This window comes from Maylandia zebra, linkage group LG4, assembly GCF_041146795.1.
Source record: "Maylandia zebra isolate NMK-2024a linkage group LG4, Mzebra_GT3a, whole genome shotgun sequence".
In the NCBI taxonomy this organism is placed as follows: domain Eukaryota; kingdom Metazoa; phylum Chordata; class Actinopteri; order Cichliformes; family Cichlidae; genus Maylandia; species Maylandia zebra.
Window position 1 is genome coordinate 35,633,798 of NC_135170.1, and position 18,534 is coordinate 35,652,331.

The 18,534-nt window shown below is 47.8% G+C and overlaps 1 protein-coding gene across 2 annotated transcripts; it reads left to right on the plus strand.

Annotated features, from left to right (window-relative positions):
• The first annotated feature begins 944 nt into the window (after positions 1-944).
• On the plus strand, positions 945-17,474 carry nlk1 (nemo-like kinase, type 1). Of its 2 annotated transcripts, none has more exons than XM_014407987.4 (12): positions 945-1,448; positions 1,942-2,349; positions 3,744-3,873; positions 3,961-4,016; positions 4,334-4,440; positions 5,262-5,347; positions 6,075-6,284; positions 6,677-6,778; positions 7,266-7,352; positions 10,295-10,493; positions 12,291-12,384; positions 13,177-17,474. In XM_014407987.4, exons 2-12 carry the CDS (start codon positions 2,042-2,044, stop codon positions 13,223-13,225), a joined length of 1,428 nt encoding a protein of 475 aa, XP_014263473.1. In that variant the 5' UTR covers positions 945-1,448; positions 1,942-2,041; the 3' UTR covers positions 13,226-17,474. The 2 variants fall into 2 exon arrangements, with proteins under 2 accessions (XP_014263473.1, XP_014263475.1); XM_014407989.4 differs by lacking the exon at positions 945-1,448 and adding an exon at positions 1,469-1,774.
• Positions 17,475-18,534: the final 1,060 nt, after the last annotated feature.

Sequence of the window (18,534 nt, forward strand, 5' to 3'; positions counted from 1 at the left end):
CCTTTAATAGAAAGTACTTTTTTTTTTTTTTTAATATATAAGTATTTGTTAGTCCTCCATATTAAAACAGTCAGAGTAGTTCCTGTAATACTGGGCTCTGTGTAAGGAAAGGCTTCAAAACAAAGTCCATATAAAAAAGAATGAATCAGGGTTAAATTTATATCAAATCAATATTTAAAAAGTATAAATCAGATGATAAGTATTTTATTTTATGGGGTTTATTTTGCCTGTAAACTTCTATATTTTGTATTTGTTAATTCAGGTTAAAATACATTTTTGCCACATTTTATAAAATACTACTTCAATTAATTTAAATATACTTTGACGTATTTGAGTTATTTATGTTAAACTGTGGCAGTTTGAGTCCTCCATATAACCCAATGATGACCGATTATCAAGAGTGTTATATAATAATCCAAATACTGGCTGCGTATAAACGGTCAGATCGATACATTGTTTCAGTGCGTAGTTAAATAATTTTTTGTCATGGAAAAATACATTAAAAATACTACTACTCCAATAATTGGGAAAAAGATCATTTTATAAAATGTATATATAAATATAGAATTTGTATTGATGTCTTTTGTTTTACAGACAGCAGATGGTGACTCTGAGTTCTTTAGAGACGCACATTTACATCGTAGGACTCCAACAAAGTTTTAAAATGAAATATTCTGAAATATCTTCTGTTGTGTTATCTAATTATTATGGAAAGTAAAAACAGTGATGTAGTGCTCATTAAAATGTGTTCAGAATTTGCAAACATGTTGAGGATTCACCTCTCCCCTACATTACCTGGATGAAAGTATCGGCATTGTTATCGGGGATAGCGGCCGTGTGTTTACGTGGGGTCCTACCGATAGCAGAATTTGCACCAATAATGGTCGCCAACAATCAGCCCTGTTTATCCATTTTAAACGCCTCCAGAATCCGCTGAACCTGCCTGCTGTGTTCACACCTGTGCAGAACAGGGCTGGATGCTGATTGGCTGTTACCATGTGGCGCACCTGTGTCAGGAAGCACCTGCATTTATCCTCGTTTATTCTGGGTTTTCTTTTCCTTTAATTTGTCACCCAGTGTTTACAGCAGAGTGGGGAAAAAAAAAAAATATCATCCACCCTCCCCATCCGGCTTCACCTGCTCCTCCTACAGGCTAGCCGGGCTAAGCTGTCGCTGTAGTCCGGAGCCGAAGCCCTGCTGGGTCGAAGCCCCGCTCGGAACCTGCCGTTGGATGAACCTCCACCCGGAAAAGAGGAGAAACCGCCTATATGGACGCTTCTTCTCCGCCTGTGACGGCGTCGCGGCCAGCTAGTGAGCAGCCCGCAGCTAGCTGCAGCTAGCGGCTCCGCTGGCTAACCATCCCGGCTAGCTCGAGGATTTAACTCGGCTTTTCTCGCCTTCTTTAAGCCCGTTTCCGTGTCATGCTATCGGCTGCTTAACCGAGTCAGGTTTGTAGGCTCATTTTTGGACCTCGCGGGGGAAAGCTCGCTTTCTTAGTCGATCTAGGTCAGCTCGTCCGGCCGGTGATGGTTATGTGGGTCATCGGGGGGGTTAACTGGTTAGCCAGAACAGCTGGTTAGCTGCGGACGCGTTTTTGTTTTATTGGTTTTAGAAGAAAAATAAGAGTGAATATCGATGCGTGTGCTTGAGTGGGTGCTGTGGTCTCTGTGCAGCCGAGCTGGGTGATGGAGCAGCGGGTGGATTATTTTATATTTCTGTTTTTGGACGCTGACTCGTTAGTTAGCCGGGGGATGCTAGCTGCTCCACTAACCAGGTGAGCGCAGCCTGATACAAACAAAGGTGGCTCGGCTCGGCTGTGTCGGAGGTCCGTTCCGCCGCGGGCCTGGATTTAGCCCGGATTTAACTAGCACACTTCGGCCTGTGAACGTGTTTATGTGTTTCAAGCCACAGCGCGTTGACGTGTGTCTGCCTCCTTCACAGGCTGGGCATGCTTAGCGGGGAGCTGCGGGTCCTCCGAGCCTAGCAGCAGCAGGCAGCGGCAGATAACGCGACCGTGTCCGGGTGGTGCTCCGGGAGGAGGATGGCATTTCACGGCGCAGGCCGGCAGACCGTGTGTGGAGACCTATTTCCGGGCTCTGAGCTGGGCCACAAGTATTTCTGCGTGAGCTCCTCCTGCGGAGCCCCCTCCACGGGCCTCAGCGCCACACCGTGCCTCACCGGACCCACCGCCCCGGCAGGGACCCCTCGTCACCCCACAGCCCTCGGAGGAAGCACCGGCGGCGGCGCGGCGGTGCCTCAGCCCTACAGCAACCCAGCCAGCGAGGTGCCGAGCCCCGCAGAGATGGAGCCAGACCGACCCATCGGTTATGGCGCATTTGGAGTTGTTTGGTAAGAAAACGCTGTGATCGTAATCATGCTTCACATCCCTGCTGTCAGAAAGCTCCCTCTGCTCCGACTTCCATCTTGTTTGTGCAGACTTGAAACTCAGCTCCATCTTTGTTTACATGCGCTCAAACTGTCACCACACAAGATGGCATCACCTCATCGCCATCTGGGTTCATCACCAGCCTCTGATCATTTCTGGTTAAGCTGGTTTGAGTGGTTTTAGACCTTTGATGCTCTGCACAGCTGCAGCCTGAGGCCTTGCCCCCCAGCTGTAACCTGGCCAAGCTGTCCTCAGGGTTGTGTGTTTTGGATAAAGCCTGAACCCGTGTGATTGGTTGTCAGTGGGCCGATAAGTCAACAGGTCGTGTAGAACATGTTAGAAAATGTGTGTTTGCTGTTATGTAAGCCGGGCTGGATTCACGACAGGTAAACGTCACGGTTGCTTCCCAGCTGGTATAGGAGCTGGAGTTTGGAGAGTAAAACTGTCTGTGAGAACTGCACATCATTACTGTAGACCAAACCACGGCCGCCTGAGGCTCCACCGCAAACTACAACAGCATCATCTTCACTGCTGCTGGGGGGGGTCTGTGACAGGCTGCTAAATCAGGCTCAGTGAAACAAGATTTATTCAAAGGTCAAAGGAGCTGATGCTGCTCTTCGTCTTGTCTTCCACACTCTGTTCAGTTTACTTTAATAATCACATCGGAGGTTTAAAGACCTCATACAGGGATTCATTTTAATGTAACTGACCAATCAGAGCTCCCCCTCACTGAGTGTTTTTTATAAATGTCTGTTTTCCAGGTGAAGCCGTGTGCAGACGAGCAGCTTGTTTCCCTCGTCTTTAGATTAGCGCCGTCCACCAGAGACGCTGCAGCCCAAAGAGGGGCCAGCACATTTACTGTGAAGCTTTAATTCTGCTTCCTGTGTACGTTCATGAGTCGTGTTGGTTAAACAGTCATAGTAAAAATGTTTGGCCCTGATCTTCTGGTACCGTGGGCGTGCACGTCCCTGTATGTGGTTTGGCATCAGCATATGAGGAATACACGGCTCATTTGCAGTTGCATCCATATGAACGTGGCCTCTGCTTCACAGTGAGGCTGATGTAGGTGTGTGACGTGAGCCCCACACTTGGGTAACTGCACCTGTCCTCCAGCAGCACCGTCTCGTCTCTTAGATGCAGCGTTTTCAGCCCAAACTTAAAGGATTAACCCGCCATGGCCTGAGGCCTGCTTTGTGTCGAGCACTAGAGTCGCTGCGCTGAACCTGTGACTCACTGTAACTTTATTCACTTTGAGCAGCAGTTAGCTGTTGTGTGTCTGCAGACCGAGCGACCCTAAACTGTGTCGTCAGACTGTCTTCTAGCTGTGACAGGAAGCGTGCGCCTCGTTTCCTCACAGGTCTGTGACCGATCCTCGGGACGGCCGGAAGGTGGCTTTGAAGAAGATGCCCAACGTCTTCCAGAACCTGGTCTCCTGCAAGAGGGTCTTCAGAGAGCTGCGGATGCTGTGCTTCTTCAAACACGACAATGTAACGACCTGCGGGCGCTTTTATTTTGAAGAGGCTCTTATTTGGATGTGGACGCTGAGCTGATGCCGTTTTTCTCTCTCCGTGCAGGTTCTGTCGGCTCTGGACATTCTGCAGCCTCCGCAGATCGACTGCTTCGAGGAGATGTATCCTTCAGTCCTTCTGTCCCAGTTTCTCCTCATTAGTTCTCCCTCACGTCCTTCTTTAACTCGCTTAATTTAGCCGCCGGTGTCCGGTCTAAATCCAGCTCCTCGCAGATGTGAAGCACGAGGCTGCTGATGAATATTTAATGTGCATCATTTCTAAAAAATGTTACATCGGCACTTTTCACTGAGCGGCCCCGGCGCTCCCCCGCCTCGGAGGCCGGTGCTGGGCGATGCGTCGTGCTCGTGTAGGCGGAGGTCGGTCCGTGTGTGAGCGTGTGCATTTTATTTTTTTTCCTTGACTGCTCACCGCCCCGCAGCTACGTGATAACAGAGCTGATGCAGAGCGACCTCCACAAAGTGATCGTGTCTCCTCAGCCGCTCACCACGGACCACATCAAGGTCTTCCTCTACCAGATCCTCCGAGGTGAGCCGGCTCTTTCGCGTCCCGCCGCCACACGGGCCGAGCGACATGATCGCGTTCAGTACGAGATTTAAATACACCGCCGGCTTCAAACGCACACGTCCATCTTTCTCCTGAAGAGGCAAAGCTGCCGATCATCATCCGCCTCCGAATGTCTCGGCCTATATTTAAACAGTCGTTCAGTCTCGCTGCCTCGCTTTGTTTACTTTCCTGTGATGGTCTCATAAGCTGCAGCGAGCAGCGTGTCCTACTGCAGGCTCCATCTTTCCCTTTAAATCTCAGATTAGTAATGAAATTTTAAACTTCACTGGAGGAAGTGAGTTTCCTGCTGTAGTTCTGGGAGTTAGTTGTCTTCGTCACCTCGCCGGGCGGGTCGGTGACGTGTGATGTCTCGAGATGGAAGCAGAATAGCAGAAACGGAGGAGAGTGAAAGAAGTCGTCACAGTGATGCTGGTGGTTTAGACCACGGACCACGGACCAGTCCCGGTCCGCGAGAGTTGAGGCTCGTTTCTATCGTTCACTCGGTTTCTCCGGGTCTTTCCTGCGTTATGAATAAATCTTCTTTTGGTGCCGGTTTGATTTTGTTGTATTTATCTGCGACACCTTAAAGGCCGGCCTGTGAAAATGTTGTTGGGCATAAACCGGACGGCGGGGACCGCTGATTTAAACGTTGTCGTCGCTCACCAGGAGGACGACTTTAACTCTTTCCTCCATGAAGGTGACGACCTCGGCGCATATCGATACAGACGTTTATAAGCGGTGCAGAATCGAGGTTCAGCAGGTGAAGGCTTAAAACTCTGACCTCCTCTCTGTTTCCTGTCCAGGTTTGAAGTACCTGCACTCCGCTGGGATCCTGCACAGAGACATCAAACCCGGAAACCTGCTGGTCAACAGCAACTGCCTGCTCAAGGTAACGCCGCACTCGCCTGTATCAGAGGCCGCGAGGCCTGGTTACCGGGGTTATGAAGGCGGTTCGCTTGTTACCAAGTACATTGCCATGGTAACTTGTGCTGCTCTGCGTTACGGTCGAGATGCAAAATCGACACCTGCAAAACCACCGCGGTCAGTGCTGGCGGCTAAAACGTTGGAACGGTTTTCTGATGATCCAGGGGGTGGAGCCTATCACAGCTGTTTAAGCGGGGGGCGGGGGGGTCACAGATCCCCAGTCTGTGGCAGGCGTGGTGCAGAGAGACGCACGGCTCCCGTTCATGAAATCACCAGTTAAAGCTGAAACTGGAGTGGAAAAGGGGCGGGGTTTAGCGACTGGACGAGGGCGTCTGTTTGAGATTTTTAAGGGCAAAAACGAGGCGCGCTTTATTTAAAACACGATCGTTGTGGCAATAATTAACACATACAACAGATACTTTTCCGACCTGTACCAGGCTCAGAGACGGCGATGCTCTCACAGCGGCGTTTGTAGCTACACCAAGCAGGAGGAGCCGATGAGTCTGAGGAAACCACTCGTTGGGAAGTTACTCAGATTTTCGTGGTGTTGAAACGTCTTTGCTGCGTTTGGGCCTGACGCTGCGCTGTGGGAGGGACAAAAGTTGCCGCCTTTCCAAAACACGAGGAAACCAATCAGCTGCTTGCTCGAGTGACTCGGATAGAGCTGTTGACGTTTTTTCCATTTTGCTCAGATTTGTGACTTCGGCCTGGCGCGTGTGGAGGAGCCCGACCCGTCACGTCACATGACGCAGGAGGTGGTGACTCAGTACTACAGGGCGCCGGAGGTGCTGATGGGCTGCCGGCACTACAGCTCAGCCATCGACGTGTGGTCGGTGGGCTGCATCTTCGCCGAGCTGCTGGGGCGACGCATCCTCTTCCAGGCTCAGAGTCCCATTCAGCAGGTGAGACGCCGGGCGCCACGGCAACCGGCAACACATTCATTTAAAAACAAAAAAACCTGCAGAGCTGCTGATAACAGGTTCAGTCAGGTGACAGGGTTAGCTCCTCCTCCTGTTAGTTCAGAGGTGTGGCTAAGATGATGTTCAGGTATGTATGCGTAACTTTGACCTTTGAACTTTTGATGTACATCCACCTCTCAGCTTTGATTTCAGTTTATATGAACATGTTAAAATGTTTCACCTGTGGACTCTGCTCAGGTAGAATCCGTGTTTGAGTCGTGCCGCGGAAAGTGGGATTAAAGATGGCGGCACGGCTGTTCCAGCTCTGAGGATCCACAAATCCAAACCTTTGTCTGGTCTTCTGTGATGTGAAGCGGTCTGTCTCTGTGTCGCAGCTGGACCTGATCACCGACCTGCTGGGAACGCCGCCTCTGTCGGCCCTGGCAGCGGCCTGCGAGGGCGCCCGGGCCCACATCCTGAGGGGGCCGCACAAACCGGTACGTGACTGCGTGGTGTGCTCGTGAGCTGAGCAGCAGCACGCCGCTCTCTGCTCTGGAAGAAGGCCGCGTTGCTTTCTTTTATTACACACGTGTGTTCACAGTAGCCGCCCACTCGGTCACCCCGCAGCTCCCGCTAACGTGTGGTGGTTGTGTAACGCTTTACAGACACGGTACACATCCAAAATGTCTGCCAGGTAATGAGGTGGGTTTACTGGGAAATGTGGGACAGAGTGATGATGGAAGATCAGATCTGACCTGAAGTTCTGCTGCGTTGCAGCTGCAGACTCGCATTCGCACAAACAATCACAATTCATGTTTTTGAAAAGTCTGAAACTTTTGTACCGCAGACGATCACAAACACTTGAACCAGGAAGTCTTAAAGTTTTAAAAACGTTGACTGTGACTCTGCTGCATTCATTCTTTGTGTTGATCGTCTCAGCGTCTCCGGTGCTGACTTGTTGTTCGTGCTGTTTCTGGTCCTCAGCCGTCGCTGTCGGTGCTCTACATGCTGTCTGACGGAGCGACCCACGAGGCCGTGCACCTCCTCTGCCGGATGCTGGTCTTTGATCCGGTGAGTTGATGCTGAGCTGATGTCCGGCTCCTCCGGCGCTCTGTCGTCTTCTGACCTTCAGCTCGTTCTGTTTAATGTTTGCTGTTGTGACCCAAACATGGACACCTCGGTCTGAATTAACGCTGCAGCTGTTTTACTCCAACGAACAGCTTTAAGTCGCATCGCCTGTAACGGCGAGGTCTGCTCGGCTTTCGTTCCCGCTCGGTGCCCTCGCCGCTTCTTTCAGGGTGTAAGTTTGGTGAGCGGCACACGCCATTGGCTACGAGTCTCTAGATGTTAGAAGAAGGAAGAGGAGTCGGCGACCCTGGCAGGAAGCTCGGAAGAGAGCGAGCATGACGGCGGTAAATCTCTGGGTTTTTAGTCGTTGGCGAGTGATTTGGTGAGCGGGTCTTGTGGACTTGTAAGTAACACCAGCTGATTGATGGGTCTTCAGGGTTTTTCCTCGTCACAGTTTGGGGTTCAGGAGAGCCACGTACTGTTGCTGTTACCAGATATCATATTTACTGCTGAGGAAATGAAACCCTGGACAGTTATCGCTGAGCTGTAACAGCTGAGGCGACTCGGTGACGTCAGCACAGAAAAGGTTTCTGTCCCACTGATAAGTATCCATTGTGATGTAACTCACTACTGCAGCCAGAAGGTGGAACTCTGGGCGGTGCAGCCCAGATGTTTCCACAGCTGTGCTTTTGTCACAGCTGTTGTCTCTCTCAACACCGTGGATTTAAAAACCAAACAGATGCTTGAAGTGCAGATTTTCACCTTTCATTCGAGGAACTGGACTGATTTTTGTTTTGTTAGCGTTTCGTCTCAGAGTGGATTTAATGCAGCTCGTCTGACATTTTAAATCTTCTGCTCACACTGAGACCTTAACTCTGTGCCCGGGTTGCGCCTTGTATCTGTGGATATTTGTGCTGTATGAAAAGCAGCACGTGCACGGCCTTTCCGTGAAAGTGGTGACACGATCGAGCACAGCTGTTGATCCACTGCCAAACTCAGGTGTCACTCGTTAGCTGAGCGCTGGTTTTAGTCCAGCAGGACAGATGTTCACGTGACACCCGGCTGAATGTGTGTGACTGGTAGTTTCCTTGAGGGTGTTGCACGGGGCTCAGTACTTGGGCTCTACCCCTGTCCCTAGCTCTGCTGTCTTTGACAGGTTCGAGCCAGTTTCCTTGCTCTGCCTGCAGGAGTTGGTTGCTCACATGAAGCCCTCAGGTTCCCCTTATGATGCTCTCCTTCCTCGATTTTTCAAAGAGGTTTTTCTCACTATAGCATCAGCTGTACAATCTATTGTAAATAGTAGTTTGTCCTCTGGTGTTGTACCTGTCAATCTCAAACATGCGGTGATTCAGCCTCTACTCAAGAAACCTGCTCTTGATCCTGATATTATTGCGAATTACAGACCTATTTCCAAACTGCCTTTTATCTCAAAGATTCTTGAAAAGGTAGTTTACAAGCAATTAATGTCCTTCCTAGAAGAACACGGTATTTTAGAAGTTTTCCAATCTGGTTTTAAAGCTTTACATAGTACCGAATCTGCCCTTTTAAGAGTTTTTAATGATGTGTTTTTGGCAAATGACTCAGGTGACTGTGTTATTATCGTGCTGTTAGATTTAACTGCTGCTTTTGATACAGTGGATCATAATATTTTAATTTCCCGTTTAGAGCAGTTGGTGGGTATGCGGAGTGCCGCACTGCAGTGGCTCAGATCCTATTTGGCAGAGCGAACTTTCTCTGTGAAACTCGGGGAGTTTGTATCCTCTGTTGCTTCTCTTCAATGTGGGGTCCCACAGGGTTCAGTTTTAGGCCCGCTTCTTTTCTCTCTAGATCTCCGACCCCTTGGGTCTATTTTCAGGAAACATGGGATTTCTTTCCACTGCTACGCCGATGACTCCCAGATTTATTTCCCACTTAAAAAGATAAATGGCTTCTCAGTAGACCCGCTGCTCAGATGCCTTGATGAAATAAGGGCCTGGATGGCTTTGAACCTTTTACATTTTAATGAACAGAAAACAGAAGTGATGGTTTTTGGTGGCGCTTCTGAGGCCACTATTATAGATCTTGGTTCACTGGCACAGTATGTTAAACCAGTCATCACTAATCTGGGAGTTAAAATAGAGGCAAATCTTAAACTTGAAAGCCAGGTCAGAGCTGCTGTAAGATCTAGCTTTTTTCATTTGAGGGAATTAGGCTTTATTTTGGCTATCTTATCGAAACAGCATTTTGAGACAGTAATCCATGCCTTTGTTACTTCTAGGCTGGATTATTGTAACGCACTTTATTTTGGGGTTAGTGATGCGTCCATTAGGCGCCTGCAGGTTGTGCAAAATGCTGCAGCACGTCTCTTAACTGGAACAAAAAAGTTTGAGCACATTACCCCAATTTTAATTTCACTCCACTGGCTACCTGTACATTTCAGGATTGTTTTTAAAATTCTCTTATTTGCTTTTAAATCTCTTAATGGCCTGGCCCCCCCCTTACCTCTCGGAGCTACTACAACCATATACACCTGCCTGTTCCCTTAGGTCCGCCAATCAGCAGCTCCTTAACGTACCAAAAACTAAGTATAAATTTAAAGGTGATCGTGCTTTTGCTGTAGCTGCTCCAAAGTTGTGGAATGATCTACCCTTGCATGTTAGGCAGGCCTCTTCTCTCTCTGAATTTAAAAGTCTTCTTAAAACATATTTATTCGCTGAAGCCTTTGGCATTGATTAGAGGGGTTGACTTAATTTGTTTTGACATGTTTTAATTTATTTTAGTTTTTTTTTTAGTTATTTTCTTATCTCATTTTAATTTTCTTTACTTATGCTTTTAGCATGTACAGCACTTTGTGAACTCTGGTTTTATGTTAAAGTGCTTTATAAATAAAGGTGGTATGGTGGTATGGTCTCACCTGAATCCGTCAGCTGGAGAATTATTCACTGTTCCTCTGCTCTTCTCTTCAGGCCAAGAGGATTTCGGGCAGCGACGCCCTCTCCCACCCTTACCTGGATGAAGGGCGTCTGCGTTACCACACCTGCATGTGTCAGTGCTGCTACTCCGTCCCCAGCGGGCGAGTTTACACCCGGGACTTTGAGCCGGTCGCTGAGCGTCCGTTCAGCCACAGCTACGAGAACAGCCTGCTGTCAGTGTGGCAGGGGAAAGGTACGCCGGCGGCACCGTGATGCTTTCCTTTGGCGGCAGTCTGAGCATGAAAGTGCGACTCGCTCTGGGTCACGAATAGATTAGGGCGATATGGGCAAAAATATTCATCACGATATATATTTGAAAATTTGTGAAAACGATATAACTGACGATATAATTGGCTAACAACATTTAACAGTGCAAATACAAATTCCTTGCTGAAAGTTTAACCAAAGGCATCTCCAGTAGAAATGTGCTGACATATCCTGAGTTAACCATGTATAATATCCACTGAAGTTAAAAAGAGGAGCTTTGCAACATTAAACTGCAGTGTGCCAAATAAAAAAGTCAAATACGGACTTTTCCGACCACAAGCTGCACGGGATTATAATGCACATTAAGCAAAACAAAGCAGTCAGATAAATCAAACTTTATTCAGCTCATTCTTCTTGCTTCCTCCACTTCTGTACCATTGATTCATTAATGCTGAATTCTATCACAGCAGCTCTGTTCCTGTGTTGTTGCAGTATATTAATGACTAACCTCGTGTTGTGGATGGATTATCTCAGTTCTCCTGACTGAAGTTTGGTCCGTTTACAGCATCCTGCCATGCGATTGCATTTGTCTCTAACCATCAGGAACCTTCACGTTAACTTTAATCGGGTGGAAGAAAGTTAGCATTCATCCTGCAGCTTCACTGTTTATGCTATGCTAACATAGCTGTGTAGCTAGCGATCACGTAGCACATCGTTATATAGCAGCTAGTCCAACTTCAGTAACCCTACAAACGTCACTGCTGTTTAGTTTTCTGCTTTCATTCATGTTGGAAGTGGTAGCAGAGCTGTACCTTTGAATGCTTCAGAAATCTCTGTCAGAACATGCTATAAAAGTAAAAGTAAAGTGTGCGTGTTTAAGTAATTAGCGAGCTAACTTCCGCTAACTTCCGCTAACTTCCTGCTAACGTCTAACTCCGTTAAATGTAATGAATTCTGTTTTCATGGATGCCTGGATGTTAAACTTCATAGTTACACCTGGTAAAGCAGCAACGCTGATCATTTTATTAAAGATGAAAGAATTTAGACAGTTTAACTCTCAGTGATGCTGCAGTGGCCGTTTGACTTTAGGACCTGAAGTAAACTGAGTTTAGGACCCAGATTACTCCCAGATTTACGAGCACCGTAGTCTGACAAATACGGCAATAACGACGGCCGCTTGCATGTTCTACAAAACAATTTGTGTGTCTGACGGACAAACACCACGCAGTGCGCAAACAAAGGCACTGCGCATGAGCGTTTTACCCATATTCTATCGCGATATTTCATTTTCTTATCGTTGCCCAACGTTGTAGCGTTGTACTGTGAACGGTATAATATGGCCGAGCCGTAGCCACGTAATGTTTGTTACAGGTTTTTACTTTAATTTTCCCAGCAGTAGGTGATTGATGTCGCACAGTCAAACAAGTCTTTGACAAACATCCTCTTTACCTTTCATAATAAAAGCCCTACAAACAAACACTAACTCTGAGAGAGAGCAGTAGCCTTCACTGTGAAAGTGGAGTGTGGAGGTCTAAACCTGGTGAAATCATCATCGAGATGATTTGAAACTCTTGAAATTATTTGTTTTTCTATAATACCGTATTTAATTTAGATATTTTATTATTCTTTGTGGTGTGTGTGGTATACTGTGGGGTTTTTGTTTTGTTTTTTTTATATATAACGATTTTTGCAGTTTGTCCTCCATAACTGGAGGTTACAGCTGTAAGCTTCCTTTGTGATGTTTGCGACTGATTGCGGCTGATGATCCCGTTTCTGTCCTCAGAGTTGATCCATCGCTTCATCACGGAGCACCAGCAGGGCAAACGGGTGCCGCTGTGCATCAATCCTCAGAGTGCTGCCTTCAAGACTTTCATCAGGTGAGGAGGATAAGGAGGGCAGGACTTCAGGGTGGGTTGAGGAAAACAAGGCGACGTTAAAATCAATGCGTTTGTGCTGAAACTGATAACATAGACTCGGTGCAAAACTACAAGATAAGCCTGATCCGGCTCTGTTTGTGGTCTCTTCCTGTTTAGGAGTTCTTTATTCCTACTGTCACCGAGTGCAGCTCATACAGGCGTTTTCTTCATTCAACTTTTAAGTCTTAAACACTTTTTCAGTTCTAGGGTCAAATGGTGGAGAGTCCCAGATCCCATTGACCCTCTTGGGGGGGGGCACTCCCACAGGGCTTTAACCTGCCACCCTCCACCATTTGACCTTAGAACTGAAGAAGCTTCTCGGATGAGAGGTGAAACGTCTTCAAGCAACTTAAAGAAGTCCAGACGCTTTTCTTTCCAAGCTCCTCAGACTTCTTCCTTAATCCCTGTTTATACACCTCTGCATCTAATTATTAATCTCTCCTCCACATCTGAGCCTGATTCTACTGGAGCTCTCTTCCTGTTAAAAGGGAGTGTTTTTTTTTTTTTTTTTTTTTTGTTTGTTTTTTTTGTTGTTCCCACTGTTGCCAAGTGTTTGCTCGTAGGGGCCGTCTGATTGTTGGGGTTACAATATAAACCGCCTTGAGGAGGCTGCTGTTGTGGTTTGGTGCTGTATACATTACATTGAATAAGGTGACCTCAGTATTGTCTCTAACAGAAAAATGAGCGTCTGTCTCTTTGAGGACTATGACGTCGCCCTGGCCTGGTGAACACTCACCGTCTTTGTTTCCACAGGTCCACTGCGTGGCACTCCTCTAAGGTGTCCAGGAAGGAGGAGAGATGAACGGCGCTCCTCTGCATCTCGAGGAGCGACGGCAGTTTGAGAGGGGATTTCATTGGCTGTGGCATCTGAAAGCACTGAAGAGTTTGGGTCATCTTTTCTTCTTCTTCCTTTTTGTTTTTTGTTTTTTTCCCTTCACCTGGAGGAGACCGTCACACCCGCCCACACCAGGACCTCGTGAAAAACCTCAAATATTTCCTCCCCCGTGATTCGACCCAAACTTCTGACGCTCGGCGTTTTTCGGTGCTGAACTTAAAAAAAAAAAAAAAAAAAAAAAAAAAAAAAAAGCTGCTGACGTGAGACACAGGAAGTGGACTGGATTTGGATTTTCATGTGTTCGTAGAGACTTTAAAGATTTTAACTGTTTGGTAGATTCGATGCTTAGTTGATGTTTGAAGTCATTCCAGCCCTGTGCAATACGGATTCATTCGAAAAGGCGATAAACACGGTGGGGGGCGGGGCTGCCTACGATGTAATGGGTTGGTCGGTATGACATCATCGCCCGCCAAACATCGCCAAGGTCTTTGTTTCCTTTCTTTATAAATACCACATCACTCACTGTGTTTTCACCTCGCGGCGTCTTCATGGCGGCCGCGTGGTGATGATAATGCAATTTCACAGATGTAGCAGGTTTTAACCAACAGGTGTTTCTGCACACACGGTTACCTTTGCCCCCCCAACCCCCCGGCGAGCTGTTCGGTTCTTGTGTTTGACCACCCTTCTCCCTCGTCCAGCAGGAGTTTAATCAGGAATTCATCGTCCTCAGTTTCATTTCTCCAGGCTGTGTGGTGGCAGACTCTTATTTTGAAAAGGACGACAGGAAATTGTGACTGCTTTGAGTCGTCTGATGCGGTGTTCTGATCAGAAAGAGATATCTGCAGATATGTGGCAGCTTCTCCCCTAATGCGGACTTTTCCCTCCCGTCTCAGCGTGTGTTCTGACACTTCCCCGCTCGCCTCCTCCGCCCTCGCTAACAGGAAGAGGAAGTGACGGTGACGTTTTCTTTTAATTTATTGAGTGTTTGACAGGGGTGTGTCTCCACCGTGGCAGGTTACCTCAATCCAAGGAAAAATAAAAGCCTCTATAAAAAGAATAAACTGGAGGGGAAATGAAACCACTTTCCCCATCATTCCTCCAGATTCAGTGACTTTTACCTCGTGCTCGCTCTGAGTCGGTGTGGACGGGACGCTGTGGGTGAAATGCTGCTGGGTTTTTTTGTTTTTTTTGTTTGTGTTTTCCCGTGTCAGGCGGAGGCTCAGGTGTCCTCATAGATGAACTGCGTGAAACCACAAAAGGAGGCGGCGGTGTTACCCCGGTGTGCTAACGGGACGGCAGCGGTGCGTTTCCTCCACCACCCAGGAGCCTAAAGGTCCCAAGAACCCAGGAACCGTCCTTCAGCCCTGTAATCGGGTTCCCACGTCTAAATCTGAGAGAACTCAGTTCCTTTACTAAACTCTGGAAGCTCAGATTTGTTTTTCCTGAGTGTGATCTGAAGTGTTTGTCAGGATGAAAATGAGTCTTTCCAGCTTCCCTCTTTAGTTTTTTCTTTCTAACACTTGTTTTCAGCCGCAGGAAGTGCTGCGCTAAATGGCACTTGTGCATGGTGTAAAACGCGCTGCAGAAGTGCCTTAAACCTGCGTTCTTCCTAATGGCCAGCAGGGGGCGACTCCTAGCTGCAGGAAGGGTTAGTTGTAGAGAAGCGCGTCGCTCTGCGAACATTTTCCTGTTTGTGGTCTCAGCTTCTCGTCTGAATAAAACATGAAGGAGATTCGTAGTTTATGGTTGTCATGGTGATCTGAGGCTCAGCGGGATGTGCCGTTTTCAGTCAGATCGTTCCCGCCTAAAAGCACGAGTGAAAAACGGGACTTCACTAACCAAACGGCGTCTGCAGCAGCAACATCCATCTTTTAAATGCAGTGTGCTCGTCGTCTCCTTGTGGCCAAAATGAGAATTACAAAAACATCAGATGGAGGATTCGGAGCTGGGATCTTCAGGAAGTGGCTGAAGGGAGTTTCTGGGCTTTGTTTGGACTCCTGTGGAGGAAACGCAGATAAATGACCCCAGTTCCTCAAAAGGCTTTTGGTCCTGCGGTGGGAACAAGACCGAAAATATGCACGAGGATTTTCAGAGTAAAAGCTCCCGATTTATCTTGTACCGCTCCATCCTGTGTCGGCCGCAGACAGGAAGCGGAGTCGTATGTTTGTAGCTTCAAAACCATTAAAAACGTTGAAGCGTCGACGATCAGCGGTGCCTGATGCTCACGGCTCTCCTGAAGTGTGATTGGTCGCAAGCCTGCAGGCCTTCAGTCTGAGGGGCCCGCTGGTGGTTTTGGTAACGCGCTAAACGGAAGGTTTCACCTTGAAAATAAGCAGACGCCGCTTTAGCCGCTGTTTCACACGCGAGAGGCGCCTGTTTAACACGGAAGCAGATTTTACTGTGTGTGTGAAATCAGCAGATTAATCATCCTGATGTTCTCAGTAGTTGATGAATAATTTCAGTTTCTCATTTTGTTGTAAAGAAAAAGGAAAAATCGCATCAGGAAGCAGCAGGTTGACGTCTGTGATCACACCTGTGGCTGAGCAGGCGTGTCATCCATCAGCCTGGTTCTGATTGGAGATTGGCAGCCCCTCCCCCACCTATTTAGTGCCGTGTGACTGCAAAGAAGCTTTTTAGGATCTCTGAGGGTCGACGAAGCAGCCCAAGTTTGTTTGTTTTTGGTCGTTTCACGAACTTTGCGATGTGAAGACTCGGCGGGAACCCACTGCTCGCGGTGCCTCGCTTCCTGGGTTCGGTGGGATCAGGCGCCGGGCGTCCGCGCCGCTCCTGCGCCCTCCTGGTTTCTTTAAACTTTCTTGGAACCCCTGAAACCTCAGCTTGCGTCGCCGTGGAAACGCGGAGGGCGACTTGTATATCTGCATGTGTATATTTATTACCCCGCGGAGAGCGTTTGGGTCTGAATGCTGTGCAATGGTTGAGTTTGTCGAAGATGACGAAAACCTTTTGTGGTCGTTTTATTTAATTCATCTTTAGGAAGTGATTTTATTAGCAGGCTTTTATTTTGTTTTTGTTTGTTGTGATCGAATTAGATTTTTTGGGGGGGTTTTCTTTGTTTTTATGCGAGTCCGGAGACGAGAACGTTTACACAACAACAACAACAACGACGACAACGACAACAACAACAACAACAACACGTGTGCAGCTCTGTCTGACTTCAGTCACATGACCGGAACGCTGCTGCTGGTTGGTTTGTCCTGCAGAGGAATTCTGTGTGAAGACCTTTGACCTTAACCTCGAAGGCGTTTCCTTCCACCTCACGCCCAACTTTTCCTCAGCACAGGCTCGGCTGTGTGACGACATTGTTCATCATGAAGCTTCTTTCTTGGCCTCCGATTGGTGGCACCGGAGCGTCGTCAGGAGGTCGTGTGATTGGTTCGTTTCTTTGTTAGCGTTGAGCGCCGCAGACGTCTGCAGGTTGTTACAGTAAACTCAATAACTGTGGAAAACGGCCGTTTAGGAGACTTAAAGAAAAGTCAAGGAAACAATTTTGTGTTCTTAAAAAAACGAAGTTTATTTTTGGCGGTGTGATCGTGAGGCTCGTCAGGTAAACCTGTCACTCGTCCAGAGACTCACACTTTTGTTTGTATTGACCAATCAGGTCCGAGCAGCCTCGGGTTGCTTGCAGGTAAACAAAGCGACCATCATGTGATGTAAATATCATGCAGCACGTTTCCTGCTGCAGATTGGGTCACAAATCCTATTTCTGTGAGTTTCTGTTAAAGGTCGATGATGAATGGGTCGTTTCTCCAGCCTGCAGATGTTCAGCAGATGTTCGCAGCGACTAAAAGTGCAACTCTGACTTCAGAGAGACGCGCGGTCACTCGGCCGTTTTCCCTCCGGACTCGTCTCTTTCCTCGTTTCTGTCGTCGTGGTCGTAGCGGTCCTTCCAGCTTAGGCGACCCGTGTTTGGTCTTTCCCTCCCTGCACTGTTCTCAGATCAGCCGTCGGGTGAAGCGGAGCGAGGCGGCTGCTCTGCTGTAGAGATTAGACTCGTTTTTCTTCTATGAAAAGAAACTTGATGTGTTGATTATTCTAAATATGATGTTTTAAAAAGATGTTTGTCTTTGTTTTAGCAAAGTTTTTGGTTTTTTTTGACTTGTGTTCCCAACAAATACTTGAATTTCTTAAAAAAATGTTTAGAGTTAAAGTAGTGAATGACAGATACATAAATAAATGGACACTGGATAAAACTCTGGCTCGTGTTTCCTCTGCAGCTCATTTCAGCTGCGCTGCATCCACCGCATGATCTCATGTCGGCTTTCCTCAGTCATGTGACTGCTCCAAAAAATTAAAGAAACACTTTACAGCAGGGGGGGGGACTCCAGGCCTGCAGGTTTTAGATCTCACCCTGGGTCAGCACACCTGAATCATATGATTAGTTCATTGCCAGGCCTCTGGAGAACTTGGAGACATGTTGAGGACACGTGTAAAACCTGCAGGACACCGTCCCTCGAGGCCTGGAGTTCCCTTCCCCTGTTATGTTTTGAGCAGTGTGTGTGTGTGTGTGTGTGTGTATAAATTCACAAAGTAGTCACGACCTGCTTCCTTTAGGTGGCGCCACAGAGGATCATCCACAAACCTCCCCTGAGGTCTCTTCATCCTCCCTCCTCTGCACACGCTCAGACTGTCCCAGCCTCCCTGACTGAGCTGTCCCTCTGATGGACTCATTTCTGGTCCTGTCCCTGCTGTCCAACATCTTCAGCTCGGCCTCCTCCGTCTCTGAACCACCCCAGCAGGTCTTTAAACCCTCCCTTCCCTCCTGCTGCTCTCCTCCACAGATCAGCTCTCACTCGTCTCCACCTCTCTGGTGGCTGGTATTTAAACTCCTCCACCTTCCTCGCCTCCCTCTGATTCACACTCATTTATTCTGACTCTCTCCTCCTTTCACCTGCTCGCATTAATCATTAATAATATAAGAATTCATCTGTTGGAGCCACAGAAGTCTGGCAGTAAAATAAATCGCCTCTCGTTTCTAGTTTCATGAACTTTACTCGGCGCCAGCTATAAACTCCTTAAACGTGCTCGGCCTGTTGTGCCCCAGTTATGGTTGAATAACTGAGGCTCGTATATCCATAATCATCACAAATCGACTAAAATAAGAAAAAGTTAAACATTGCCAGTCTCTTATCTGCTCCTTCAGACAAATATGGGATAACTCAGGGAAACAGACTTTGAACTTTAACCTTTAGGCCGATACCACAGCCCTGAAAGCTCCGCCCTCTCTGCTTTACATCTACCTGCCCTGCACCGGTGTC

Coding starts and splice junctions, on each gene's coding strand:
- nlk1 (XM_014407987.4), top strand. CDS start 2,042: ATGGCATTTCACGGCGCAGGCCGGCAGACCGTGTGTGGAGACCTATTT. Junction 2,350..3,743: donor GGCGCATTTGGAGTTGTTTG/GTAAGAAAACGC, acceptor GTTTCCTCACAG/GTCTGTGACCGATCCTCGGG. Junction 4,017..4,333: donor ATCGACTGCTTCGAGGAGAT/GTATCCTTCAGT, acceptor ACCGCCCCGCAG/CTACGTGATAACAGAGCTGA.